The sequence below is a fragment of the Leptopilina boulardi genome, unplaced genomic scaffold (genome assembly GCF_019393585.1).
Source record: "Leptopilina boulardi isolate dan_hultmark-lab unplaced genomic scaffold, ZJU_Lbou_2.1 LbouV2_126, whole genome shotgun sequence".
Classification (NCBI taxonomy): domain Eukaryota; kingdom Metazoa; phylum Arthropoda; class Insecta; order Hymenoptera; family Figitidae; genus Leptopilina; species Leptopilina boulardi.
The window spans coordinates 860,939-886,235 of record NW_026137670.1 but is presented as its reverse complement, the minus strand read 5'-3'; the positions used below and the strand labels follow the sequence as shown (position 1 = coordinate 886,235).

Sequence of the window (25,297 nt, the reverse complement as noted above, 5' to 3'; positions counted from 1 at the left end):
AAACGTTTTCTGCTACAAGAAAGTGTAAAATGACGATGTTTGTGAAATGGTTTGTACAGTGCTTCTTCCTTGTGAGTGTCTCTCAGAGTTTTGTTTATGTTATGTCGTTTCTTTTTAACTTGTAATAAATAATGAGTGCTCAAGATAAATCGGTAAGTTGAAATGTTTATTAAATAAATTTAAATTCAACTAATTGTTTCGAATAACTGAAAGAAACATGTACACATGTACACTGTACAAACCATTTCACAAACATCGTCATTTTACACTTTCTTGTAGCAGAAAACGTTTTAAAGCAAAATTTGCTACATTTTTTAATCAAATCATCTCTCTATCACTATTTTAAAGTGTTCTTACATATTAAAACAATTATTTAATATTATATTTCTTAAAAAAACATTTTTTGTATAAAACAATTCAAAAATACCCGCCATGAAAATGACTTTTCACGCATTTTCACGGTCCAGAAATAATGTTCATCTGATCGAAATTTGAGGTATATAAGCACCTTAAATGTTTTGACATTTTTTAAAAATATTAACTTTTTCAAAAATATCATCAAAAATGCGCAGACGATTCTGCGCAATTCTCCCTCCATTTGCTCTGGACAAATTAAGCTTGTTTCATATGTCAATTAAGCTTCGGATAATTTCCGTCAACCAAATGGCGCTCATTATTCACAATTTAAGTAATTAAGTCGACCATCTATTTGTATAGTTTTTTTTAAATCCTCGAACACGTGTTAGTGTTTTCCTGCGCGTTTTCGGTTGTTTTTCTTATTGTTGTAACAATAATGTTTAATACTAAATGAATTAAAAGAATTTAAATATAGAAAAAAGAGAAGAAAAGGAAGCAAAACAAAATGAAGAATTTAACTCTTTATAATCAGGAAATACGTGAACTTACAAAACGTGACTCATTAGAGTGCAATCATACTTTTTGCATTGATCAAGACAATGATGATTTTTACATTAGTGGAGAAGAAGATTTTTATCGTATACCTTCTGATAGTAAAAAATCAGAAGATGTTATAAATACTAATCATTGTGGTGATATTATTGGCATGTTCACATTTTTGAACAGAATTTATTATGCCACTGACAATGGAAATATGTTTTGTTTTGATATTCTTGATCCTGAAAATTTATTATTTTATGAACAATTAAATGTCGATTTACATTGCATGAATGTTAGTCCTGATATGGATATTATTGTCGTTGTCACAACAGAAGGACATATTGTTACTATTGATTTATCTTTGGAAGTATTGTCAAAGGTAATATACAATGTTTATTAATTAATTTTCTAAAAAAAAAATAATACATTCTTATCTATAAATTCTTTGTTAGGTTGATTTATTTTCTTCGGATTTTGGCGAGAAACAATTTGTAACTGTTGGCTGGGGCAAAAAAGAGACACAATTTCATGGATCAGAGGGCAAAGCAGCTGCAAAAATAAAACAAACTGTCTTCACAAAATCAGAAACTGATGATGGAAAACCAAGAATAACTTGGCGTGGTGATGGCACAATGTTTGCTGTCAGTTTTATTAATAATGAATCGAAAACACGACAATTTAAAGTTTATAATCGAGAAAATGTTTTACAATATACGAGTGAATTATTAGATGGTTTAGAGGAAAATATCTCTTGGAAACCTTCGGGTAATTTAATTGCCACCACGCAAAAACAACCGAATAAACATGTTGTGGCTTTATTTGAAAAAAATGGTTTAAAACACAGGGAATTTACTTTACCTTCAAATCTCAAATTAAAGGTATGTATTTTAATTAAATGTTATTCTAACACTTTTCTATTTAAGTTTAATTGAAAAATTAAATTTCTTTTTTATTCGTAGATTAAAAATTTACTCTGGTCGGATGATTCGGAAATTTTAGTAATTTGGTGTAAAAATATAGAAACTGAAGAAACACTTTTGCAATTATGGTGTGAGGGAAATTATCATTGGTACTTGAAGCAAGTTCTTAAATTTAATAAAGACACATCAGTACTTCATGTAACGTGGAGTGGTTCTTCAAAAAATGGCAATAAATTAATAGTTTTAACAGAAATGCATTTAATATCGTATACATTTCATTGGACAGTTAATTATAGTCGTGGTCAGGATTCCAATGATAAGGCAATTGTCGGTGTAATTGATGGTGATAAAGCTTTGATAACAAGTTTTAAAGATGGAATTGTACCACCGCCAATGTGTCAAGAAAATTTGGAAATCAATGGAATGATAAATAATATTCTTTTTGCTCCACATGAAACGACAATGAACTCACCAATCAATTCAAATGCATTGATTTGCATTTTAGATGATTATCGAATGGCTCTTTATGTGAATTCAAATGTAAGTTTGTAATTATTTTTTAAAAACTGTCTTTTTTTTAAATATTATTTTCTTTTTTCTATTGCAATAATTTTACAGGAATCATATCTAAAATATAAATTCGTCAAAACTTATGATATTGAATGGAAAAGTGAGAATATTTTAAATAAAAATATCCCAATGAGTCTTCATCATTTTTTGTGGTTTAAAGAGGATAGCATTTTATGCGCTGCACCAAATAATTCAATTTGCATTATTCGCCTGGAGGATTTAAATAACACTGATGCCAATAAAGCTGTCATAGAGTGAGATAATTTTTACAAACAATTATTGAAATTTACTTAAAAATGAAATAAATTAATATTAAATAATTACAGGAAAGTGAAAACATTTGATGAAACAATACAACATATTGTTCCTTCTCCAGATATAAATTCAGCTTACATTATTGTCAATGGCAATGTTTTACGTTACATTAATAATGAATTTATTCCAATTGGTATTAATTTACTGGACGTTTGTAAAAAAGTTGAAATTCTAGAAATTGGAAAAAAACATTTAATTATTTCTCTCAGTCAAAAATATCGTTTTTTTATCGATGGCAAAGAAGTGTGTAATAATGTCACTTCATTTTATGTACATTCTGACTTTTTACTTCTTACAACTTTGCAAAATTCTCTAATATGTTTTCCTCTAAATGAAAAAGGCATTGGACAAATTGTCTTAAATGATTTGACACTTAAACCATGGGAGAATGGCAATAATGAAGTATTACATTCAGGTAAGACATTTATTAAATTTACTCATGAAAAAGTGATCTTTTATTTAAATTTTATTTCTAGAATTAAGTATCAGACGTGTTGAACGAGGATCATTATTAGTTCGTGCAATTCCAAAAGATGCGCAAACAATTTTACAAATGCCACGTGGAAATTTAGAATGCATTCAACCTAGAGCACTTTCTCTACACATAATTGGCATTTATATTGATAATTTAAATTACAAAGCAGCTTTTGATTTAATGAGAAAACAACGAATAAATTTAAATCTACTTTACGATCACAATCCAAATTTATTTTTGGAAAATGCCATACAATTTGTTAATAATGTCAATAATCCATCATGGTTGAGTTTATTTCTGTCAGAATTGAAAGAAGAAGATGTTACACAAACAACATATGCCAGTAGTTATCAAAATAAAAAATCGCAAAATAATTCAAACAAAGAAATAGAAGTTGAAGTGAAATTCAAAGTGGACAAAATATGTGATATTTTGAAAAATATAATGGAAGAAAGACATGATTCAAATCGTTTTATACAACCAATTTTAATAAGTTTAGTGAAAAAACAACAAACTGTTGCATTTGAGGATGCATTGAAAAAGTTGAAAGAAATAAAAAATAATGAATTATCGATGAATAATGAAGAGGAACGTGTTTCAGGAGAAGAAGCTTTGAAATATTTATTGTATTTAGTTGATGTAAATGTTTTATTTGACACGGCATTAGGAATGTATGATTTTGATTTGACAATGTTTATTGCACAAAAATCACAAAAAGATCCAAAAGAATATGTTCCATTTTTGAATCATTTAAAAAATCTCGAGGAAAATTATATGAAATTCAATATTGATAAGCATCTCAAACGTTATAATAAAGCATTAGAACATATTGTGAAATTGAATGATAAATTTGAGGAATGTTTCGAATTTATTAAGAAACATGAATTATATATGAAAGCTCTTAATTTATTTAATTCACGAAGCACAGAATATAGAGAAATTGCTAAATCTTTTGGAGAATTTTTTATACGTAAATCAAAATATCGAGAAGCTGCAATTATGTTTCATAAAGCTGAGTGCCTTAGGGAAGCATTAAATGCTCACAAATTAGCTGGAAACTATCAAGAAGTTATCATCACAGTTGTTAAAATGAATTTAAGGTATGTATCACCAATTTAAAATTTTTTTTTTATTATTTTTCAAAAATAAAAATATTTTATATGTTATAAGCTCTCATTTTTATTTTAATAATTTCAGTTTATCGGAATCGTATGAAATTTATGAAGATTTGGTGAATCGTTTAAGAGAAAATAAAAAATTCAAGGAAGCTGCAGAAGTATTGATGTACCATTTGAATAAATCAGAAGATGCTGTTGCTGTTTTGTGTGAAGGTAAAGTGTGGCGTGATGCTTGGAAGGAAACATATTGTATGAAACGGATGGATCTAATTGGTGAGTTTAATTATTTTTATAAGAAGTAAATCTTTTTCTTGTATTTTTTATTTTTTAATTTAACATTTTTAATTTTCTTTTTTTTTAGAGACGCATGTAAAACCTGGAGTTCATGAGCATGGAAGAGATTTAATTTTGCACATTGAAAAAACCAGGGAAGAATTCTGTAAATATAAAACACGATTAGCTTTTATCAGATCAGACGAATATAAAAGACAAATGCAATTAAAAAACGAAATTCGTTTTGATAATGAGCCAGACTCTGCGCAGGGATTCAGCGATTTGATAAGTGAAACTTCAAGTATTGCAGGTTCAACGGTAACGAGAACATCTCAATCTTCTCGATCCTCGGGGTAATTATTTATTGTTACGTGCCTAAAAAGTCTCATTTGAATTAAAAATAATTATTTTAACGTTACAATTTTCTAGGAGAACATATAAATCGAGTAAAAATCGCAGAAAACATGAGCGTAAACTTTTGAATTTAAAGGAAGGAAGTATTTTTGAAGATTTGGCCTTACTTCGAACTTTACATGAAATTATCATCAAGATTTACGCACAGAAAGGTAAATTTTTTTTAAAAGTAAAATAAATATTTTGAATATAAGTTTTATTTTATATTTATTTTTTAGGTGAAGTGTCCTTAGTTGCAGAGATGCTTTTAAATTTCAATAATGAAAAACTAGCAGAGGAATTGAACAATGTTTATTGTTTGTTCTTAAATTTGATTGAGCGTGCAAAATACGAAATTTGGAATAAAAAAGATATCGATGAAAGACTGAGAATGGTAGTTATAATAAACTAAATTTAAATTAATTGAATTTTTGTTATAAATTGTAAAAAAAAACAATACTTTTAATTGCATTTTCTTTTATTCCACAGACAAATGATGATTTGGAAAATTCGCAAAATCCACTACCGAAAAATTTAATTGGTAAGTTTTTCAAATTTACGGTAATATATTTAAAAGAATGTATTTTAAAATGTAATTTAAAAATTTCTTTCTTTCAGAGCCAAAAATATTTTACCCTCCTGAAATCAAATCAAATTCTTTGGGACTTGATATGTTTACATCGAAAAAAGTAGAAATGACTTAACTTTTTTATAACTTAAAAGTAAGTAAAATTTTTTTTTTTTTTAAATAAAAGAATGAATTTATTCTTAAAATAGTTTTTAAATAAAATAATGCTATTTTTTGACTATTACAATTAGATAATTCTATTTCTAATTGTCAGATTTTAGATCTTTTTTTTGAAATTAGAATAGAATTTTTTAATTCCTGGACAAAGTCCTATCCTTAGATCCTTTTTTTTCGATAATTAGAATTTTATGAAAGGTAATTAAACAAAGAAAAATGTCGATAGATGATGAATTTATTTACAAAATGATTTCATTCCTAGAATATTATAAAGGTCAGTCGGTCGATAATATTACGAAAAGTTGACTATGATGAAAATCAAAGGAAACGGTTTAACATTTAGTATCCTCTCGTTATTTTTCTCTTTTTTTTATGCCTTTTCAATTTTACAATTGTCATTTTTAATTCATCTGTAATTTTTAAAGCGTACAACGCATGGCATAACTTCAATTTAAATTCATTCATTTATTTTCAAGTTGCAATGTATATATATAATTGCCACATTCTTAAAACCTATTATTATTTTTCCTTGATAATATACAATATATATCTATATAAAAATAAAATAAACAAAAATTGCGTGCTGTGGGCAGTGAGAGTTTTAAACTATCGACAGATGAAAATTAATTTTCTTTTAATAGTACCAAATTAAAAAAAAAAAAAAGAAAAGAAAAAAAATAATTTAATCGAAATTGTTAATATCCATCGATAGATCACAGTCTCTAGCCTCATATCACCGACGTTAGTAAACTAAAGTCATTACTTTTCTATGTAGATCATTAAGAATCTAAAAAAAAAAAAAATTGTGTCTCACGTCAAAACGCCAGATACTCTAATTAATGACTATCGATTATTAATTTTTTTTTTCTCAAACACACATAATTGCCTTTTTTTTTAGCACGTTATATATTAAAAACAATACTCAAGTTATCTTCGCTTAAGAAGAAAACGTATTATAAAAACATTTCCCACAAGAACAGAAATTCACAAGTTTTCTTCTATTTCGTATTATTTTTTTAAAAATGTTTCTACAATTTATGAAATTTGAGTTGAGAAATAGTTATTAGGTAAAATATAATTTCATAATCGTCGATGCATTAGGCTAACAAAATAGAAAATATTAAAAAAGCAAACAGCTTCGCAGTTTTTTTTTTTTGTTTTTGAAATGTCAAATTATCGAAAAATCCATTGTAAGTAGGAATCTAAATACACCTTTCTCCATCTAATAGCTACTATGGGGAAAAAAAATTCACATTTTTCTTCACGATATATTCTTGTTTCATCAAACGAAACAATTTCGTGAATAGTTCAATTTTGCATGCAGAGAAAATGTAGACTAAGGTATTGAACGTTACCCTCTTTTAAATTCACAAGAGTTGATCTGTCGTTTCCCTTATTATTATTAATTTTTAAACTAAACTCAATTCAATATGTATATTATATATATATTACACTTTTAAGCCTGTTTTTTCTTTGCCAATGCAATCATTGTTGGCGATTTGAGTTCCGTTCGTAAACTAACCCTCATATGTTTTGTTAGTGTATACTTCTTTCTTACAGCTTGATATTTGCTTTTTTCTGCTTCCAATACAATTGAGGCAATCTCATGAACTACCGGTAAAACTTCTTCTCTTTTATAAGTTGTATAATACCTCAAAGTTGTTGTCCAAATCGCTTTGCCCTCTTCGCATTCTTCGTTGCCAATAACACTGAAATTTTCAAATTTTTAAAGGAAATTAATTATAAAGAAATTTTCAACTTAAAACAAACAGTTATTGCAATAATCTACTTACAAGAATGATAGATAAATAGCTGCTGCCGCGATTAAACTCGGATGATAGTGGCTTGTTTCATAATTAACAATACTGAGCTCCAAAAAATATTTTGCCATTGTATGATGAATTCCAAGAGCCTGAAAATGTTGAAAAATTAGAATTAAATTATTTTAAAATATTGATTTAAAAATAAATTTAAAAAACACTGAATTTACTTTACCTTTCCAGCTTTGCTGTATCGTCTCAAAAAATGAAGTGGTAGTGGTTTTCCGAAGGAGTAATTTAACGTTCTAACAATGAGCATTTCCATTTGAAGGATTTCCGTTTTTGAATATGCATTATCAGTGATATAAACAAAATCACTAATGTCTGGAGAGTACATTTCTTCGTACTTACTGGCTATGAACATGGCGGTGACTCCTACTAATTGTAATCTTTTTTTATCTATCGAGCGGAACGCCTAAAAAAAAAAAAAAAAACAAATTTAATTTTCATTAATATTACAAAATAACAATTTGAATATTAATTTTTGTTTTTAAAATGAAAACAAACCTGCAAAAAACGATCAATGATAGATGTAGTTAGATAAAGAGTTTCTTGCATCAAACGAAATTGTTGATGAACTTCGACTAGCCAGTCGACAAGAACTAGCCTCATTTTTGGTGTAACTTCCTGTCCAGCCAAAAATCCTTTCTTCAAAGGATATTCCCTTTCTAATTTTCTTAGATAATCATAAATATCATTGCTGTAAATTGAAACTAGGATGGGATTCTCTTTGTCATCCTCGTCGATATCCTCTACTTCTAAGAGGTCGGATGAAAAAGATTCAACTTCTTTCCTTAATTCAACTTCTTTTTTTATTTCAGAGATAACATCAACTTTAACCACCGGTTTAACAACTTGGATTGGTAGTTTGTCTAATAATTTTTCCGAATCTTTATTGCATTGTTCTTTTAATGTTGGCTTCTTTTGAGCAAGCAAACTTGATTTATGAATTTGATCAACCCCCCGATGAATTGTTACTTTATTTCCAATTTCACCCAAAGCTGGTCTTCGTGTTGGTTTTGGAACACCAACTGCTGTTGATTTAGCATTTTTCGTGTTCTCCTGGTTAAGGATATTCTAAAAAAAAAAATATATATATATAGTTATTTTTTAGAGGAAAAATTTACAAATAATATTTCATTTACTGTTTTTGTTAAATGAACATTAAAGAATGATTTTTCATTAGATAAATATGTTCATATTTAAATTAAAGAAAATTTGTCAATATTTTGATGTTTGTTTCTCTAGCTGTGAGGTCAATGAAAATAGAAGCATTTTCCCCTAAACAAAATAATTCATTCATATTATTTATTAAAACAATTTAATTTGAATAAATTTGTGATAAATTTAAAGAAGAAAATTTGAATAATAGAAAATAAACATTATTCTATTACTTTCTTTTCCTTTTTCGTTTTTTTTTTCATCGTTGGAAAAAGCAAACATTCAGACATTATTGTCAAGCCTTACTTCATAAATAAGTCAAATTCCGTTTTAATAAAAATTTATTGAAAAAAAAACAAAGAAACTATATATCTTCTGTCAACCACAAAATTAAAAAAAAATTCGTCTAATTAGAAAAATAAAATCAAAATAGAAGTGGCGTGGTTTTTTTGATTAAAAATCACAAAGAGGGCATTTAAACGACACTTTAACGGTCACGCGTTCCCCCCCTTGTTTCCATTGAAAAGCATTTTTCTTTATTTTTTGAAATTATTAAGACTTACCGTAACTGGAATACGATTTCTCAATGCCATTGTGATTTTTATTCTTGTGAAAATCAAAACTTCTCAAGAGGCGATCCTAAAACGAAGCCGAAAATATCAAATGATATTTTAGATAACGGACTTCTCAAATAACGTCTCTCTGTTTGAATTTGTTTAGTTGCTGACTGCTGATGGGTGACTGGGGTGGAGGGAAAGAGGAATGAGACACGCCGGAAGTAAGTACCGAAATTTGCCGAAATTTCACGACTTTTACCGATTCAAATAGAATATTAAATTTTGATTGGTTAAACAGTTTTAGTTTCCATAAAAGACATAAAGTGATTGGTTAGATTTAATTGTTTTGGTAAAGTCATTCATTTTGTCTTGTGTATTCGACATAACTTCTTTTTTTAATCAAAGAAAATATATTTCAAAATATTTAGCAAGTAGTGTTTAGATCAAGATATTTCGATAAATTAAATTCAGTGTGTAATTATTTTGTCTTTGTAGAATCTATTTGTGTTTAATATATATATTTTTTAATACGTTTCAAAAAATGAAGAGGTTAAGTGCACTGAAATTTTAACGTTTAGTTAATTTGACATATACATATTTATCTATTTCATTCTCTTATTGTTGTGAATAATATATTGTTTTTCCGTTGCTTTTAACATTTTTTAAGTTAATTTTAAAAGCATTATGTCGATCAGTGTTGATATTAGGTTAAAAAGAGCCAGTAAAATATATCATGAAGGGGTTAGTTTTTGAATTTTCGTATTATTAAAAATGTGAATTATTTAATGTTTCTGTTTTTTTTTTTTTTGTAGGAAAGTGTTACAGGTTTAATTTTGATACAAACGAATTCAGATATCAAACATGATGGTATTTTTCTCACAATGGAGGGTTGTGTTAATTTGCAACTCAGTTCTAAAACTGTTGGCATCTTCGAGGCATTTTACAATTCTGTTAAGGTATAATATAATTAATTTGGACAAAAATATTATTAAAGCAGTAATTAACAATTGTTAATTATTATAAAATTATTTATTTCAGCCAATACAACTTGTGCAATACACTTTGGATGTTGCTCCATCAGGAAAAATTCCTAGTGGCAAAACAGAAATACCTTTTGATCTTCCCTTAAAGCCTCGTGGTAGTAAAACTCTTTATGAAACATATCATGGAGTATTTGTGAATATTCAATATATGATTCGATGTGATATTAAAAGAAGTTTTCTTGCCAAAGACGTGAATAAATCAGTAGAATTTATGGTTGAGGATAAATTATGTCCTAAATTGGTTAACGAGCAAATAAAACCAGTGCCATTTAAAATTATGCCAGAATCACTTCATAATACAAGAGAAAGAACAAATTTACCTCGATTCTTTATTTCTGGCAAATTAAATTCATTGAGTTGTAAATTATCTGAACCTTTGACAGGAGAGGTTAGAATTAAAAACTTTTATTTGTAAATTTATTTACAAAATTGAATTATTATATTTAAAAATTTGTTTTCAGGTAAATATTGAACATTGTGAAGCTGTGATAAAATCCATAGAATTACAACTTGTAAGGGTAGAAACTTGTGGATGTGCTGAAGGTTATTCAAGGGATGGTGAGTGTAAAAAATTTTCTACTTAAAATTTAAAAAAAAAAAAGTTTTAGGAATTAAATAGGATCATTTTTAGCTACCGAAATACAAAATATTCAAATTGGTGAAGGTAGTGTTTGTACTGGTCTTCCAATACCGATTTATATGATATTTCCACGTCTTTTTACATGTCCGTCACTTACAACAAGTAATTTTAAAGTTGGTAAGAAAATTAAAATTATAGAATTCAGTAAAAGTGCGATAACTTTCAAAATTAGGAAAATTATTTTAATGTGGAAAATTATAGAAAGTTATCGAACTTTGCCTCATTCTGTGAAAATTATCAAAGAATAGCGATAATGAATTCTTCATTTTTCCAGAATTTGAGGTAAATCTTATTATCGTGTTCGAAGACGATTATTTGGTAACTGAAAACTTCCCAATTATTTTAACGAGAAACTAAATGGTCAACATTGAGGGATATTGGTAGTTATATAGAATAATTCTAATTTATCTATTTTACATATTTTTCTAGGATAAATTTTGAATCTGTCATTCTATATTTTTCCCCTTTGAGATTTTTCTTTTGGTCAGTTTTTTAGCAATTGTTTATAAATATTTTTTTTAATATTAAAATAATTTCGTTAGTTGTCTTCGATTATTTAATTCAATTGTCGAGTTTTCAATTAATTTTTTCTCCAATTTACTAGTCTTCGATTTATTATATGTTTGAGAAAATTAATTAGTTTACTAATAGTTAGGAAAGTGATCGAGCGTATTTAAAAAACGGTAATATTTATTTATATTGTAAATAGTCGTTAAGTACAAAAATTTTGGTAAAAATAATTTTCCTATTCGAAGCCTGCTCTTTGTATAAATAATTTTAAATATTTTTCGACATGTTTATTATGTGTTAAACCAACAGAAGCTAATAAGACGACGTAACCAAGTACGAATGTCAGTAGTTTGTGTTTTCGGAACCATGCGAGCACGCCTGTTTTGTTTGACTCTCTGAAAAAAAACAGTTTTGAAACTTAATTTTTATCTTTAGTTTTCAAATAATCTATATTACCTTGACGAATTAAATTCTTGACTGTAGACAAGTAGATAGCGAATTCGAACTAAATCACTGTTGGTTACTACGTAATATTTGTTTGGTACCTTCCCACCAACAGCATCTGGTATCACACTCCTTCCCTTCTCAGCTTTAATTAAGAAAGTATAAATTTTTTTTTAAATCGTTTAGAGATAGTTTTTTTCACGTAAAATTTTCGTTAATTACCGGAATCTCCTCGTTTTACGCCAGGATGATTAATTAGTTCACAAAGTGCAACACAACTCATTTTGCTGCCAAGAAGACTACCACCCCAGCCGTAACCAACAGGACTGTATGGTAAACTGACTCCTAATTCACTGGATAAATAAATTCCATTGCCAAACAGAGGATTCTAGAATAAAAGAAAGATATAAAATTATAGATTCGAAATTAATGACATTTTTTTTTCAATTTTAATATTTTTTACATTACTTTGCACATGTTTTGTTGTAAACCATAATGTAAAATGGAATGAAAATTATCTAGTCGACTGCCATGATAGGCATAAAATGTGGCATGACCTCTGGCTGCTGTTTGCCATTTTTCCTCTGATGTGGAATGTTTCATACTAGCGATTTGGAAAATTAAATTTGGTGGAGCTACTTGCATTTCCGATGGGACTTTCTTCAATACTGTTTCAAACTGAAAAAAAAATGCAATTTCCATTAGAGAGAAATAAATAGAAAAATTTTCTCCAATTTTTTTAACAAAAAAATTAATTACTTTTTAAATACTAATTTTTCGAAAATTCATTTATACGTACACTTTCTTTGCTAACACTTTTCATATGAGGATCTCGTAATTTTACTAATAACCAATATAATAAATCTATAGCTGGACCATAATTTTCATAAACATTTGGCTCATTGAGTTCATGATAAATTATACTTAAAGGAGGAATTGTTTCTAGTGTTTTTCTCTAAAAAAAATATATATATATTATTTTTTTTCCATAATATTATTTCGTTCACTTAAATTATTCGTTAAATTAAAATTATATTTACTAAAGCATCAATGTCCTTGCATTCTTTCCTTATATACATTGGAGGAAATGGTTTGAGACAAGTGTCATATCGATAAGTATGACTGGCTGCGATAAATAAAGACCATTTAAGGTCTGCAGACTTTGGATCTTTTTCCAATAAATGCTTTAAAGAAAGTATTTTCTTTTCGACATTTTCCTCTAATATTGTTTTTTCTATTAAATCCGTTTTATTTCTTTGCCCGTCAATTCTGTAATTTTTCGAAGAAATTTCTTCCTTATTCGAATTATTTTCCGCAGTTTCCATAATTATAAAGCAAACAGCAGCACCTAAAAAATTAATAATCTATCATTACTCTATTCAGTTGAATAATTTTATAACAAATTTTATTTTAAATATTACAATTTAAAAAATTAAAAAAAAGAATAAAAATTCTTTTAAAAATGTCATTAATTTCTGTCAATTAACATAAATATGCGTAGGTCACCTGATTCATTTGGCAGTTAAATTAAAATTAAAATTTTATCGTTCGATGTTTAATATTTAACATTTTTTATTTAAAATGTAGAAAAAATTATTAAGTGGATAAAAATTCATTTAAATTATGTGTAAACAAATTCTAATGACACGTCAAGATATTTGATTCTACAGTCCTTCATAAGGAAATGTACATGTCATCATTGATGATAAAGTGTCACAATCAGGTTATTCTATGTAAATACTTCATTTTTATGATAAAAGTCATCACGAAATGATAAAATATTTCAACACTGGCAAACAATTGTACAATTCTGAAGTTCGATGAAAGAACACTAATTTATGAACTAATTTCATAATTAAAAATACAATTTATTTACATATTTAACTTACTTATTACAGGGAATTTGTCCTTAAATGACAGAAATCATTTTTTCTTATTAAAAACTTTAATCCATTTGCATTAAATGAAGTCACTATAAAATTGTTTCGCGTCGTCTTTTGTTATGTCAATGAAACTACCTGAAGTGAGGTACCATTGCCGACGCGACGTAAACTAGCATATTATTATATTATTTTCAAAGAAATTTGCTTTTTTAAAAGAAAAGTACGTTGTATTTTCAATATTTTTGTCTTTAGGGTTTATGATTAATATATTCTCTGCCATATCATAGTAAAAATGCATTATTTTTCATACAATTTAAATGCAAAAATTCGCATTTATTAAAACTGCAAACCATAATAATAATTGAATTTTCGCGCCAAATACCGCCACGCCATCTACTACTTCCGAATTTCTTTTTGATTGGCTAATGAAAAAATTTCCTTTGGAAACTTTTAAATGTTTTAAAACTAGCGCCAAAATTACATTTTTGTCACCACCAAAAGTCACTAGATAAAAAAATTTACATTTTTCAGAAAATGCGTGTTCATACATTATGATCTTTTCGTTATAAAGTTATTAGTCTCAATTTTCTTTTTACTTATTCTCAAAACAGTTTCTTAAAAATTCTTTAATTATTGCAGTTAAATTGTTTGAGTCACGTGAACATTGCCTTTCATTTTTTTCTACTCCAGTCACTTTCATTTGCTTTTTAAAGCACTTTGTTGTCAGTCTTTAACAATAAAAAGTGTTTTTTCTTAAATTGCTGATTCATATTGATTGTTTTCATCAATCATTTTCATAGAAATTCCAATTGTTTTTCGAAAAATTTCTTAATTCCAATAAAATGCGGGCATTTAATGAAATACAGTTGGCAGCACTGGAATTCAATGTCATGCTTCAAGGTAAACTATGGATGACGTCAGTGTACGTCACTTAACAAGTGGGAGTGGATGGATGGATGTCGGCAATCGTGGTTGTTTTTACGATTAGTGCACGAAATTTCTCCAAAATCAAGTAGTTTTCATTCAATAATGTTTTAGGTTTTTTAGCAATGTAGTGTCGTGAAAAGTGAAGTTGTTTTGCACGTGGTTTTCGGTACATGGAAAATCACCGAAAAACGTTTGCGCATGTCTGTCTCCGATGACGTCACGAAAATTGTGGTTTTGATCAGGCTCGCTCGGTTTTTTTTTTTTTTAGTACAATAATGTTACTGTGCGAAGTTAAATAATTCGTGAAACGAAAAAGGAACCTCAACCAAAAAGTAATATTCAACCGGTATAAATTTACAAGTAAGTAAAATTCCTTGTCATGTTTATCTATTTGAATCTTAAAGCACAATGTGCAGTCCGTCTGTTGTACATGGCCTTCGGTTTACATATGACATTGAGTTTCGTTTTTGGCAAAAAATCAGCTTCACTCCCGCTTGTTTTTCCCCCTGGCGGAGTTCGCAATTTGCATCTGTTCGATGTTTCAAGAGAAAGCTCAACTCTTGTAATATTCAGTCTTGTTCTTTTCAAAAAATGTATCGATGTGCTTATGTTGTCATGCGAGATATATTGATCTTGTTTGCACTCTGAATGGTATACGAACCAGAAAAATATAACTCGCCTCCTTCACATTATCATGTTTTTTGAATAGATTCATTTCTTTTTTTTTTCATTCTTGGTCTCACATTCTTATTCTTTATTGTCGTTTCTTTCAATGTCAATCTTTTTGAGATCTTTTTTATAACTGAAAACAAGTTAAACTGATCTCTCCCTGATTACATTCTTTATTTGTTTCTAATTTTTTTTTTAAAGTTTAAATATTGTTCATAATTTATTTCATTAATTGGGACAATAGTTAGTTTCTTTTTGGTGGATTTTAAACGACATTATTATTGAAGATTTTTATTTAAAGTAGAAAGACTTGATAATTAATACTTAACTGATAAGATTGGTGTATATGACTATTCAATTCTTGTTAAAATCCTTATCCTACAAATGTTTCATTTGCTAAAATAATATTTTAAAAGCCCCTGTAAAGAATCTCGTTTTATTATTTAGTAAAATACTTTTCACTGTTTTGATTAGCAATTGCTACTGTAATCCTTGAGGTATTATTCTATTTCACAAGTGTTGATTTTGTTTATTTTAACAATTAAATTTTTTTTTGTGTTTATAGATTATTCACTAGAGAAAATTATTATATTTTTTCAAAATCACTTTCATTTAAAAAAATGTAGGTTATGTAAAATCAATTTAGTAAATTTTGTATATTTTTTACAAAATATAAAATTTATTCACACTTTTATTGACAAAAATTGATCTACGTTTTATTATTTTATATATATTTTTCAAAGAGCATAGATTCTTGTTTTCATTTTCTGTCATTATCTACTCAATATTATAAAACTTAACGCACACCTATAATGATAATATGTAAATTTAAACAGCTGGAATATTTCTGTAAAATTTATAACTATTAGCACTTGGTTTTGTCTAACAATTAAAATTGAGTCTTCGTATCGCGTATACACATGAGTGTACTAATTTTTCTATTTAACTAAATTTTTTTTTTTGTATAATAACAAAAGTAAACAATACAAGGTTATAAAAATTGTTATTCGCACTAAGGATAACATTTTGTAAGTTACTGCTTGTTTTTTTAGATGTTTTTTTTTTTTTTTAATATAAAGACAACATATTTTTACATACATTAAATTCTCTGTTTGTGATTAACGAGTGAAATTGAAAATTTATAATATGTTTCCGGTTAATTTACAGAAATGATAACAAGATTAATTAATAATGAAAGATAATTAATTTTTTAAATTTATTTTATTTTCTCTGAATAAAAATTCAAGATGTGTGTGCATGATGTCGCCATCTGGAATGTCTTATTGAATCGGTAAAGTAGAAAATTAATCGCATTTTATGTAAATGCAAGTAATCCTGTTTACTTGTTTTCAAAACACTTGAATAATTTTTCAATCCAAGGTTTTTCTGACGTGAAAATTCAATCTCAAGTTTTTTTTTATTATTATTACTATTAATTTACCGTAATGAAGAAAATACATGTTATTTTTTTTCTATTAGGCGTAAAATTTAGCGGTAAATATTTTATTTGAAGAATGAATTAAATTTCGCTGGGATTATTATTACATGAATGTTTATGTTTTCAAAAAACTGCTTTATTATCTTTTTCATGTAGTGTAGTATCATTTGTTTTTTTAATTAATTAAATTTTCTTATCTTAATGTTCTTTTCTTGTTCAAATTATATATACTTGTAAGATGTGAATTCAGTTAAAATAATTTTTTTTTTATATTGAAATTTAAAAAGTATTTTGCGAAAAAAAAAGAATTCTAATGAATACGTTAATTTAGGGATTAAAATTTTATTGACTGTAATTAATTATTTAAATGGAATATAATTCTAAGAGTCATTGTTTTGCTTTAGTATATATACATTGTCCTAAGTGTGTCAAAATTTTAAACTTCATCAAGTTTCCTAGATCTTGAAATCGATATAGGATCCTAATCGTTTTCTCCTTGAGGCACTTTCAAATTGATTTTACACAAATCAACATTACAGGGCGAGGGTATGTACGATATTATCTCGACTGCTGTAATTACATGGTCAGAATGTGATTTAATAACACACACACATACACAAAACTTTGATATAACGCATAGAAATTCAAATAATTTTCTATAGACATTTTTATCATTTAATTTAAAAAAAAAAAAAAAATTTAGTAAAAAGAAAATTATAATTTAAGGAAGAAATAAATCGATTGTTAATATTTAGAAACAATTACACTAAAGTAATTTTTATGCACGCGCAAAGTCATCAAATCATCGAAGTTATTTTTGTTAAAGATCATCGTATTTTTTCTTCTTTTTTTTTTTAATATAAGAATAAAGTGATTTTCTTGTAGTTATCAATTCTTGAGGCGATTTCAGTATACACACTTTAAGACTTTTATCAGATGTCAGCTTATCAGTGAATCTCACAGAACCTAGACCTACACAACGGATAATATAATACCAGGTTCATGACAATACATCGTTTGACCTTACGATACAAAAGATATATTCAATATAGAATCCACAAGATATGCAAAATTGTGTATAACATGACCTAAACGTTGACTCGATTATATTACCTTTATTTATTTATTTTTTTTTTTTTTAACGTAAATCAGTATTCTGACGAAATTATTTCCCTCGATTTCGTTTGATTTCTATAGTTTGAAAATATTGCCCCCTCTTATTTTCTCTAAAAATTATATACTAAACATTCACAGAAAAGATTTTTCATACAACAGAAAAATTATTTTGCATTTTAATTCAGAGAAATTTTTTTTAACAATTCTAATTAAATTGTAGATGCGATAAATTTCATATTTGTTTAGAAATATTTTTTAGTAATATTTAATTGCAGATTGTTTAATTAAAATATATATTTATATTTTTTATTATTATAAAATGTTCTGATTTTTTTGTTTTCTTATTTTTCAAGGAATCAGTTGAGGATTGTACAATACACAATGAATTTTGGAAGATTGAGTGAAAACGATGGAAGAATTGGAATTTTATCAGATAAAGAAACAAAAAAGAGTCGATTTTAGTGAGATGAAAATGCTGTGCAACATCCATTCTGAAAAGTAGGGCAACGTCTCATGAAAAATTAGTGAAAATAATTGAATTACGACGGTGCTTGTAAGCGGCTTATCGACTATTTTGGTCATTGACGTAGGGAATGATAAAAGAGGGAAACGTGCAAACGCTGAGAAAATTCAGGATAACTACAGTTTCATAAGGTAAGTTTTACCTGAATATATAAAACAATCTACATTTATCATATTTTTAGTTTTTAAGGTTTCTTTAAAATTGAAAAAATAATTAATATCATTGATTCTTGATTATCCAATAATCAAAAAATTATTGGATAAAAAGTTTGCATCTTATAATTTTCATCGATACTATTATAGACCTCGTGATCTTCGAATAGATTATTATCTCTATTTTTTTTTTTCATTGATATTCAGTCGCGATTCTTTCTTTATACGGAATTAACATTCTTTATTTATTTTTAAAACTCTTCCGCAATTGTTTTCTTTTTTAAAATGTTCAACTAATAATAATGTTTTATAATCATTATATTTAAATATAAACGGTAAAACTTTTCTTCTTGTTTTAAAAATGAAAAATAGCAATAAATTCATTTTGTTGATTAATTTTTTTTATGTATACAGTTATTTAAAAATATTTTAAAGAATACAAAATTCACTTATTTTGTATAAATTATTATTATATTATTTTTTGCTTTTATAAATATATTCAATAATAATTTGTTTTAATTTTTATAAACGGAATAAATTGAGCTTTATAATTATACACAATAAAGATTAAAGTAATTTTAAAAATAATTTTTTAAAGTTAAATTTACTTTTATAAAGTTTATTACAAGATAAAAAAAATTAATGTCTAAAGGAAAGTTAATATCACCATAATACTGAGTACGTTTTGTCACTAACATAACGATTAATTAACGTAGTTTATATATATGAAGTCACGTTATAATTTTTAATGAATCAGCTTATATTTACCGATTGCGCGTAATTTTTTTTCATGACATCCGAAATGCAAACCCAACGTCTGACTTGATAATTGGGAGATGTTATGCAAGTTTTGTTAACCGTCATATACTCCACTCGAGTTAAGAGAGAGAGAGAGAGAAAGAGAAAGAGTAGGGAAGACAAGTCAATATTAGACGTTGAATTTTTAACTCCTCTTTCCTTCTCGTTTCAGTATCAACTCGCTTGAGAAATATAATTTCAGATTTTTCTCGTTTTAAAACAACTTATCAGAAAAAAAAATCGTGATTTATTTATTAAATCAATTTTCTCGATTTTTATTTAAATAATTCAATCGAATGTTCAAAAATAGGATACAAAATCGTTATAATTTTATTTTACTCTAAAATTAAAAAAGATTTTATTTCCACTTTTCTGCATTTTTTTTTTTTTTTAACAATATTTCTATATTTTTGTATTTAAACAATGATTATTAATAAATATATCTTATCATAACATCTCACGAAACAGTAAAAGCAATTTAAATTGTCTGTATTTGACATATTGTGATACTTTAATAATATCGCCCCCCCCCTAAAATAAGTATTATATTAGCTTGTCTGGAATAATTAAGAAACCATTGATTGAATTCCACATTGTATTTAAAGATATTTTTGTTATTTTCATATACACGTATTAATTAAATTGAAAGAATCACGAAATGATTGGAAATGACAATTTATTGTCGCGCACTCTCTCTATCTGCGTTAAAGTATATAATTTACGTCATGAGAAACAGTTAGAGAAAAATGGAGGTCTTGCACGTGGCGATAGGACCACGTGGGCCTTTTGCCTGCGTCACCGACCGAACCGACACCCCATCATAATTATTGATTGAGGGTGGCCATGGTCGTTTCCATGGTAACGTTTCTTTTACCTGTACGCCTCGTATACATGATCGTCCACCTATATAACATATATATTCAACGATATATAACATAACGTCCCATACCTGTGCTTCTCTCTCTCTCTGTCTCTCTCTTTCTCTCTAGGGTTGTCCCTTACTTCACCTGTCTCACCAACCGTACAGCCCAGTTTGCATCTTTCTATATACCACATTTTTCTATATGTTACACCTATCTGCCTCCTCTCTGCACGCTCAGAAATTCCCCCAGCCCCATCACATCACCTTTTCAAAGCTAAAGAAATTACACGGAAACCTGAACTAATTGTAGTATTATATATATGAGGTATACTTCTTTTTCTTTTATGTTTGCTCGACTTTGTTTTCACCTTCAATTTCCATCAACAAAAAAAAAAAAAAAAAAAATAATATATTTTTATATATTATACATGTAACTAGAGACAATAAACTGTCAATCGATTTTTAAAGGGTGAATAACACTCGATTCAACCATTCAATGTCGATTTCAAATCTTTGATAACACTCTCTTGTATGGAAATCATTTTTATGAAAGGATTTTATTTTTTCATCAAAAGAAAAGTTTTCATAAATAAAACTAACATTATTGGGATATGTCAGTTTGCGTATAGTTAATTCTATACTTACATTATATTATAGAGTGTGAGAGAAAAAAAAAACGAAAAATAAAAGTGAAAAGCGTACGTCGAACTATATAGGCATTTTATTCGACTCAATTGCACATTGGAAGATAACTAGCATTGACGAGAGAATGATGTCTATGTCATTTACCCTTTATACACGAAGGCTTGAGAAAAAAAAAAATTCCTATTGGGTTTCTCTTTCTCTATAATTCATTGAATTCTAAATGATTTCGAGTTTCCTCTTGATAAATTGAAAATGAAGAAAAATTTAGACTCACATTTCTGACAACTTTATAATCTTTTTAAAAGTTTTAAAATAACATTTTTGAAAGTGAAAAAAAATTAAATCTTTGATTCGGTTGTAATTTCAATTATAATGGTATTTTCAAAAAAAATGTAATATAAATTTTATATACTTTTACAGATTTAAAAGAATCTATAAATATTAAATATTATTTACATAAAATATTTTATTTGAAAATATAATTAGAGTTTATATAAAGAAACTTAAGGTATACACTTTATAAATTTATATATTATTATAAAAATAGAAAAATATTTGTAGCATATTTTCTCTCTCTTTAGATTGTTGAACTTGAAAACAATACAGCGAAATACCAGAACTGCAGGGGTATATATATATTTAAATTCTGCTCTTTTAAGCGACAGAAACTTATTTCTAAAGCTACTCTCTGAATTTATAGATACGAGTAACGTGGAAATAGAATAACTTGCAATGAATGATGTGTATTTTTATATGTTGCGTTTACTATAACTGATTATTTTACACGCGGAGTATTTTTATTTATATTACAATTGCAAAATTAAAATGGAATTTATAATATTTGAGGGAAATTTTTTTTTTTTTTTCTTTTTTTTTTTATTGACGTATATATAACAATACTTTGAGTGACTTTATTATATGTTTAATAAAATGCTTTCATTTTTAACGTACGCATGTACAAAGCTCTATCGATTGAGACTATGATTCGAATGACGTCATTAGCTTTCCTTATTGTATAATACAATAATATATATATATATATATATATAGTAAAACCTGAAGTTTCAACTTGGACACATATTCTTTTGTAAATTAATACATGCTCCAAAAAAAAGTTAGCAAATTAAAACATTTTTTATTTAAATTACAGTCAATAATAAACGCAAAGAAAAAAACTATTTGTCTCTAATTACCAGTGTTATTAAAAAAAAATTTTTTACTATAAATTCAGTTGACCATTGTTTTAGAATAAACTTCAATTAAAAATTACATTTCATTTAAATTACACTCAGAAATTTTTTTTTTTTTTGTTTTTGTTTCAAAGAAATTTTTATTTTTCAATTAAAAACAGGGTGTCAACTAGTCCTGGAAATCCTGGAAATGTCCTGGAATTTGAAAAAATGTCCTGGAATGTCCTTGAAAGTCCTGAAATTTTAATTTTTGTCCTTGAATTTTTTATATTTTGCTTTTAAATTTTCAAAAATTTATAATTTTGTCAATAAAGTTAAAAAAAATTCATTAAATAAAATGAAAATTTACTTAAGTAATTAATTAATTTTTTAATAATTTCTGAAAACAATAGTTAAACTAAAAATATTTTATTCCTTAAAGTCATTCAATTTAATGTCCTGGAAAAATAAGAAATTTGTCCTGGAAAGTCCTGATAAAGTCCTGGAATTTTAATTCGCAGATTTTTAGTAGACACCCTGAAAAAACAAAATTTCTTTGAATGCTAGAATTTCTTTGAATTGCAGAATACAATTTTTTTGATCCAAATATTTGAATCAAAAATTCTTTTCAAGGAAAAATTTGTGAAACAAAACAAGTCAATGAGCCAAAAGTTCTGAACGTTCATATGAACGAAATATTTTTTTCACTCTATAAATTATTAAAAATTATTATGTCAATGTAAAAAAAAAACAGTAAATTAAACAATTATTAAATTAATAATTTATTTTTAGATATTTAAAACAATATTTTGTAATAAAATTCGTACTTAAAGAAGTTGCAAAAAAAAATTTTGTTCATTTGAACGTTCAAAACTTTTGGCTCCAACAAGTCAAAGAAACGGATTTTTTTAAATTAACAAAAAAAATTTTATTTGAGTGTTCAAATTATTATGACAAATGTTAATTATTATTAAAAAAAAAAATAAAAAATTATTTCTCTGGGAGCTTGACTGAAATAATTATTTTGAAAATACCATTTATTGGAAATATCAATTAAATAATAGTTTAGCGTTTTGAAGCAATGTGCATGATTTTTAATACTCTAATAAAAGAGTTAATTAAAATTTTCCATATCTATAAAGACATTAAAATCGGAATTTAAAGAAAGATTTTAATAAAATGGAATAATTTTTAAAAAGTTGATTATAAAATAGAGAGAAAAACTCCAAAATCTTATTATATAATTTCTCCCTTTTTGAATTTTTTTTTTTTTAAGAATGAAGCAAATGCATAACACTTTGCAATATTCTTTTAATTGAATGTGCAGACTTTGTTGAAATAAAATATTCACAATAAAATACCCACGTTCTTCATTGTGAATTCTTAGGAAATATCGTCTTTTTTTTCTTCTCGTGATTTTTTAAATTTTATCTCTATATATAGAATTTAGAGATAAAATATTTGTCATATGCCTTCGTAACTTTTTTTCCATTTTGGAATTTTCGCTATTTTCACTATACTGATAATAAATAAAAGAATGTATATTTATTTATTTATTTATATAAAAATAAATAAGAAATTTAAGATGTTTAAAAACAAAAACGCAAAGAAGAAAATATAATCAAAGTTGAAGTGTTTAAAAACTTGAAGTAGTACATATTTGTGGCGTGGATTTTCTTTAGATATGGCCGCGCTTCTTATCATGAATTTTTGTCGAAAAAGCATTAGCAGTAGTGGCTTCTTCTTCTTCTTCTTCTACTTGAAAGTTTTGAGGCGATACAGCACTCTCGAGACTTTGAACGTTTGGTTAGGGGTGAGGGGGGTAAAAGGGGGTTTTGGGGGGGTCTGTTGAGCGCGTAAGGTGACGGTGTTGGGGGTGGGGGAGGGCTGTTGCGACGCCGGGCGTCCGGTGATCGCGCCTTAAATGGTTCGACGCCGCACGCGCCCAACAGCTGCCAGCTCGACTTTCTCGCTTCTCTCTTCTCTTCTCTTCTCTTTACTTCTTCTCCCTTTATATACATAAACGCACTCACGCACATGTGCTTTTAAAACTTCTAATGGAAAAATTCTCAAAACTCGGGTTTCCCCCACAAATTTTTTTTTTTTTTTTTTTAAATTCCCCCCCCTAAAAAAAACAAAATTACATTCCAATTTGCGAATATAAAAATGATTTGAATACCAATAAGAAATTCGGAGAATTTAATTAAATTTTTAATTTCAAAAAATTGTTTTTTTTAACGATATTTAAAGTTAAAAAGTTAAATTCTATCTATTTTTTGTATATATATTTGTTTTAGCATATAACTATATTAATTTCAATGTATGAGAATATCGAATATTTTTTTATTTATTGATATTGACTTTATTGAGAAATTTGTATATATATGCGATAAAAATGTTACTTGCATATAAATTACGCAAGATAAGGAAGTTTAATTTTTTTTTTTTTTTATATATTTATATAAATATTATTTTAACAACCGTTTGTTTAAATATCTTTCTACATTTAAAATATTGTTATATTTAAATTAATTTTGCAAACACGATAAATTATTTATATATTTTATATGTATTTAAATTTTTTTGTAATTTGTATATTTTTTTTCGAATACAATTTTTAGTGTATTATTATAATTTAGTATACCAATATTATTATATTGAAATTAGAATTAATTGGAATTATTATTTTTTAAAATTACAAATATTCGATGGATCTTTTGTTTTATATAAAACTTTGAATTTTTCATTTTTTGATAATTCAAACTTTTTTTTAAAATTATTTAAAATTTAAAATATAAATAAAATATTTAAAATTTTTTAATTTGAAATAATTGAATAGAAAAATATTTTTTCTTGTAAATCGTTGATCATAAACGTGAATTTCTCATTGATGTGATTAATTTTTGAAAAAAAGGATAAATGAAGTTGAAATTAATATATATATGAGTATAGGATATTGTGTATATATCGTTTATCTATAATTCTTATATAGTCTATAAGTAGATTAGTCAGAGAGGCGATTAGATCATTTTGCATGAAGCTGGCTGGCATCAGCAATATATAATCTCTTTTTGAAAAATGTTAGTTTGATAATGTAACCGGCAAAGAGGTTTACTCATACCTTCAAGAATTGACCCTCTCTGTTTTTCTCTGACACACATGATGCTGTGTTTTTTATCTCTCTTTTTGGACTCTTTGAGTGTTAGTTGAAATCTCTCTTCTTTCTCTCTCTCT

At 26.6% G+C, this 25,297-nt stretch overlaps 5 protein-coding genes across 11 annotated transcripts in view; 3 read left to right on the top strand and 2 right to left on the bottom strand.

Annotated features, from left to right (window-relative positions):
• Nucleotides 1-717: 717 nt before the first annotated feature.
• LOC127291174 (putative elongator complex protein 1) lies at nucleotides 718-6,579 on the top strand. Its single transcript, XM_051320105.1, has 12 exons — nucleotides 718-1,276; nucleotides 1,350-1,775; nucleotides 1,857-2,357; nucleotides 2,436-2,641; nucleotides 2,714-3,117; nucleotides 3,179-4,277; nucleotides 4,375-4,568; nucleotides 4,657-4,921; nucleotides 4,998-5,134; nucleotides 5,201-5,355; nucleotides 5,451-5,502; nucleotides 5,580-6,579. The coding sequence occupies exons 1-12, from the start codon at nucleotides 863-865 to the stop codon at nucleotides 5,663-5,665; spliced, it is 3,939 nt and encodes a 1,312-aa protein (XP_051176062.1). The 5' UTR covers nucleotides 718-862; the 3' UTR covers nucleotides 5,666-6,579.
• LOC127291181 (G2/mitotic-specific cyclin-B) lies at nucleotides 5,926-9,432 on the bottom strand. The gene is made up of 5 exons (XM_051320120.1): nucleotides 9,251-9,432; nucleotides 8,034-8,603; nucleotides 7,702-7,941; nucleotides 7,500-7,618; nucleotides 5,926-7,415 (listed from the first exon to the last, which is right to left on the bottom strand). Exons 1-5 carry the CDS (start codon nucleotides 9,278-9,280, stop codon nucleotides 7,163-7,165), a joined length of 1,212 nt encoding a protein of 403 aa, XP_051176077.1. The 5' UTR covers nucleotides 9,281-9,432; the 3' UTR covers nucleotides 5,926-7,162.
• Nucleotides 9,380-11,773, top strand: LOC127291187 (vacuolar protein sorting-associated protein 26C). Of its 2 annotated transcripts, none has more exons than XM_051320132.1 (6): nucleotides 9,380-9,465; nucleotides 10,057-10,200; nucleotides 10,283-10,675; nucleotides 10,749-10,845; nucleotides 10,919-11,044; nucleotides 11,202-11,773. In XM_051320132.1, exons 2-6 carry the CDS (start codon nucleotides 10,126-10,128, stop codon nucleotides 11,282-11,284), a joined length of 774 nt encoding a protein of 257 aa, XP_051176089.1. In that variant the 5' UTR covers nucleotides 9,380-9,465; nucleotides 10,057-10,125; the 3' UTR covers nucleotides 11,285-11,773. The 2 variants fall into 2 exon arrangements, with proteins under 2 accessions (XP_051176089.1, XP_051176088.1); XM_051320131.1 differs by lacking the exon at nucleotides 9,380-9,465 and adding an exon at nucleotides 9,622-9,985.
• LOC127291183 (protein mono-ADP-ribosyltransferase PARP16) lies at nucleotides 11,600-13,935 on the bottom strand. 2 transcript variants are annotated; one of them, XM_051320122.1, is made up of 7 exons: nucleotides 13,771-13,935; nucleotides 12,922-13,229; nucleotides 12,681-12,836; nucleotides 12,350-12,559; nucleotides 12,104-12,269; nucleotides 11,894-12,026; nucleotides 11,600-11,832 (listed from the first exon to the last, which is right to left on the bottom strand). In XM_051320122.1, the coding sequence occupies exons 2-7, from the start codon at nucleotides 13,204-13,206 to the stop codon at nucleotides 11,673-11,675; spliced, it is 1,110 nt and encodes a 369-aa protein (XP_051176079.1). In that variant the 5' UTR covers nucleotides 13,207-13,229; nucleotides 13,771-13,935; the 3' UTR covers nucleotides 11,600-11,672. The 2 variants fall into 2 exon arrangements, with proteins under 2 accessions (XP_051176079.1, XP_051176080.1); XM_051320123.1 differs by lacking the exon at nucleotides 13,771-13,935 and adding an exon at nucleotides 13,388-13,563.
• Nucleotides 13,936-14,665: 730 nt separating this feature from the next.
• The window catches only part of LOC127291179 (myocyte-specific enhancer factor 2), a 53,943-nt gene continuing 43,311 nt past the window's right edge, over nucleotides 14,666-25,297 (top strand). For 3 of the 5 annotated variants that reach the window (XM_051320117.1, XM_051320116.1, XM_051320111.1), the window contains exons 1-2: nucleotides 14,667-15,051; nucleotides 18,268-18,568. The gene's annotated coding sequence lies outside the window, so the exon portion shown is untranslated. Of the gene's footprint in view, nucleotides 15,052-17,327; nucleotides 17,345-18,267; nucleotides 18,569-25,297 lie in introns of those variants that run through there. The other 2 variants (XM_051320119.1, XM_051320112.1) reach the window with 2 other exon arrangements.

Coding starts and splice junctions, on each gene's coding strand:
- LOC127291174 (XM_051320105.1), top strand. CDS start 863: ATGAAGAATTTAACTCTTTATAATCAGGAAATACGTGAACTTACAAAA. Junction 2,358..2,435: donor CTCTTTATGTGAATTCAAAT/GTAAGTTTGTAA, acceptor ATAATTTTACAG/GAATCATATCTAAAATATAA. Junction 2,642..2,713: donor GCCAATAAAGCTGTCATAGA/GTGAGATAATTT, acceptor AAATAATTACAG/GAAAGTGAAAACATTTGATG.
- LOC127291187 (XM_051320131.1), top strand. CDS start 9,929: ATGTCGATCAGTGTTGATATTAGGTTAAAAAGAGCCAGTAAAATATAT. Junction 10,676..10,748: donor CTGAACCTTTGACAGGAGAG/GTTAGAATTAAA, acceptor ATTTGTTTTCAG/GTAAATATTGAACATTGTGA. Junction 11,045..11,201: donor AACAAGTAATTTTAAAGTTG/GTAAGAAAATTA, acceptor TCATTTTTCCAG/AATTTGAGGTAAATCTTATT.
- LOC127291181 (XM_051320120.1), bottom strand. CDS start 9,280: ATGGCATTGAGAAATCGTATTCCAGTTACG. Junction 7,942..8,033: donor TCATTGATCGTTTTTTGCAG/GTTTGTTTTCAT, acceptor TTTTTTTTTTAG/GCGTTCCGCTCGATAGATAA. Junction 7,416..7,499: donor GCTATTTATCTATCATTCTT/GTAAGTAGATTA, acceptor TGAAAATTTCAG/TGTTATTGGCAACGAAGAAT.
- LOC127291183 (XM_051320122.1), bottom strand. CDS start 13,206: ATGGAAACTGCGGAAAATAATTCGAATAAGGAAGAAATTTCTTCGAAA. Junction 12,270..12,349: donor TACAACAAAACATGTGCAAA/GTAATGTAAAAA, acceptor CTTTTATTCTAG/AATCCTCTGTTTGGCAATGG. Junction 11,833..11,893: donor CAAGAATTTAATTCGTCAAG/GTAATATAGATT, acceptor GTTTTTTTTCAG/AGAGTCAAACAAAACAGGCG.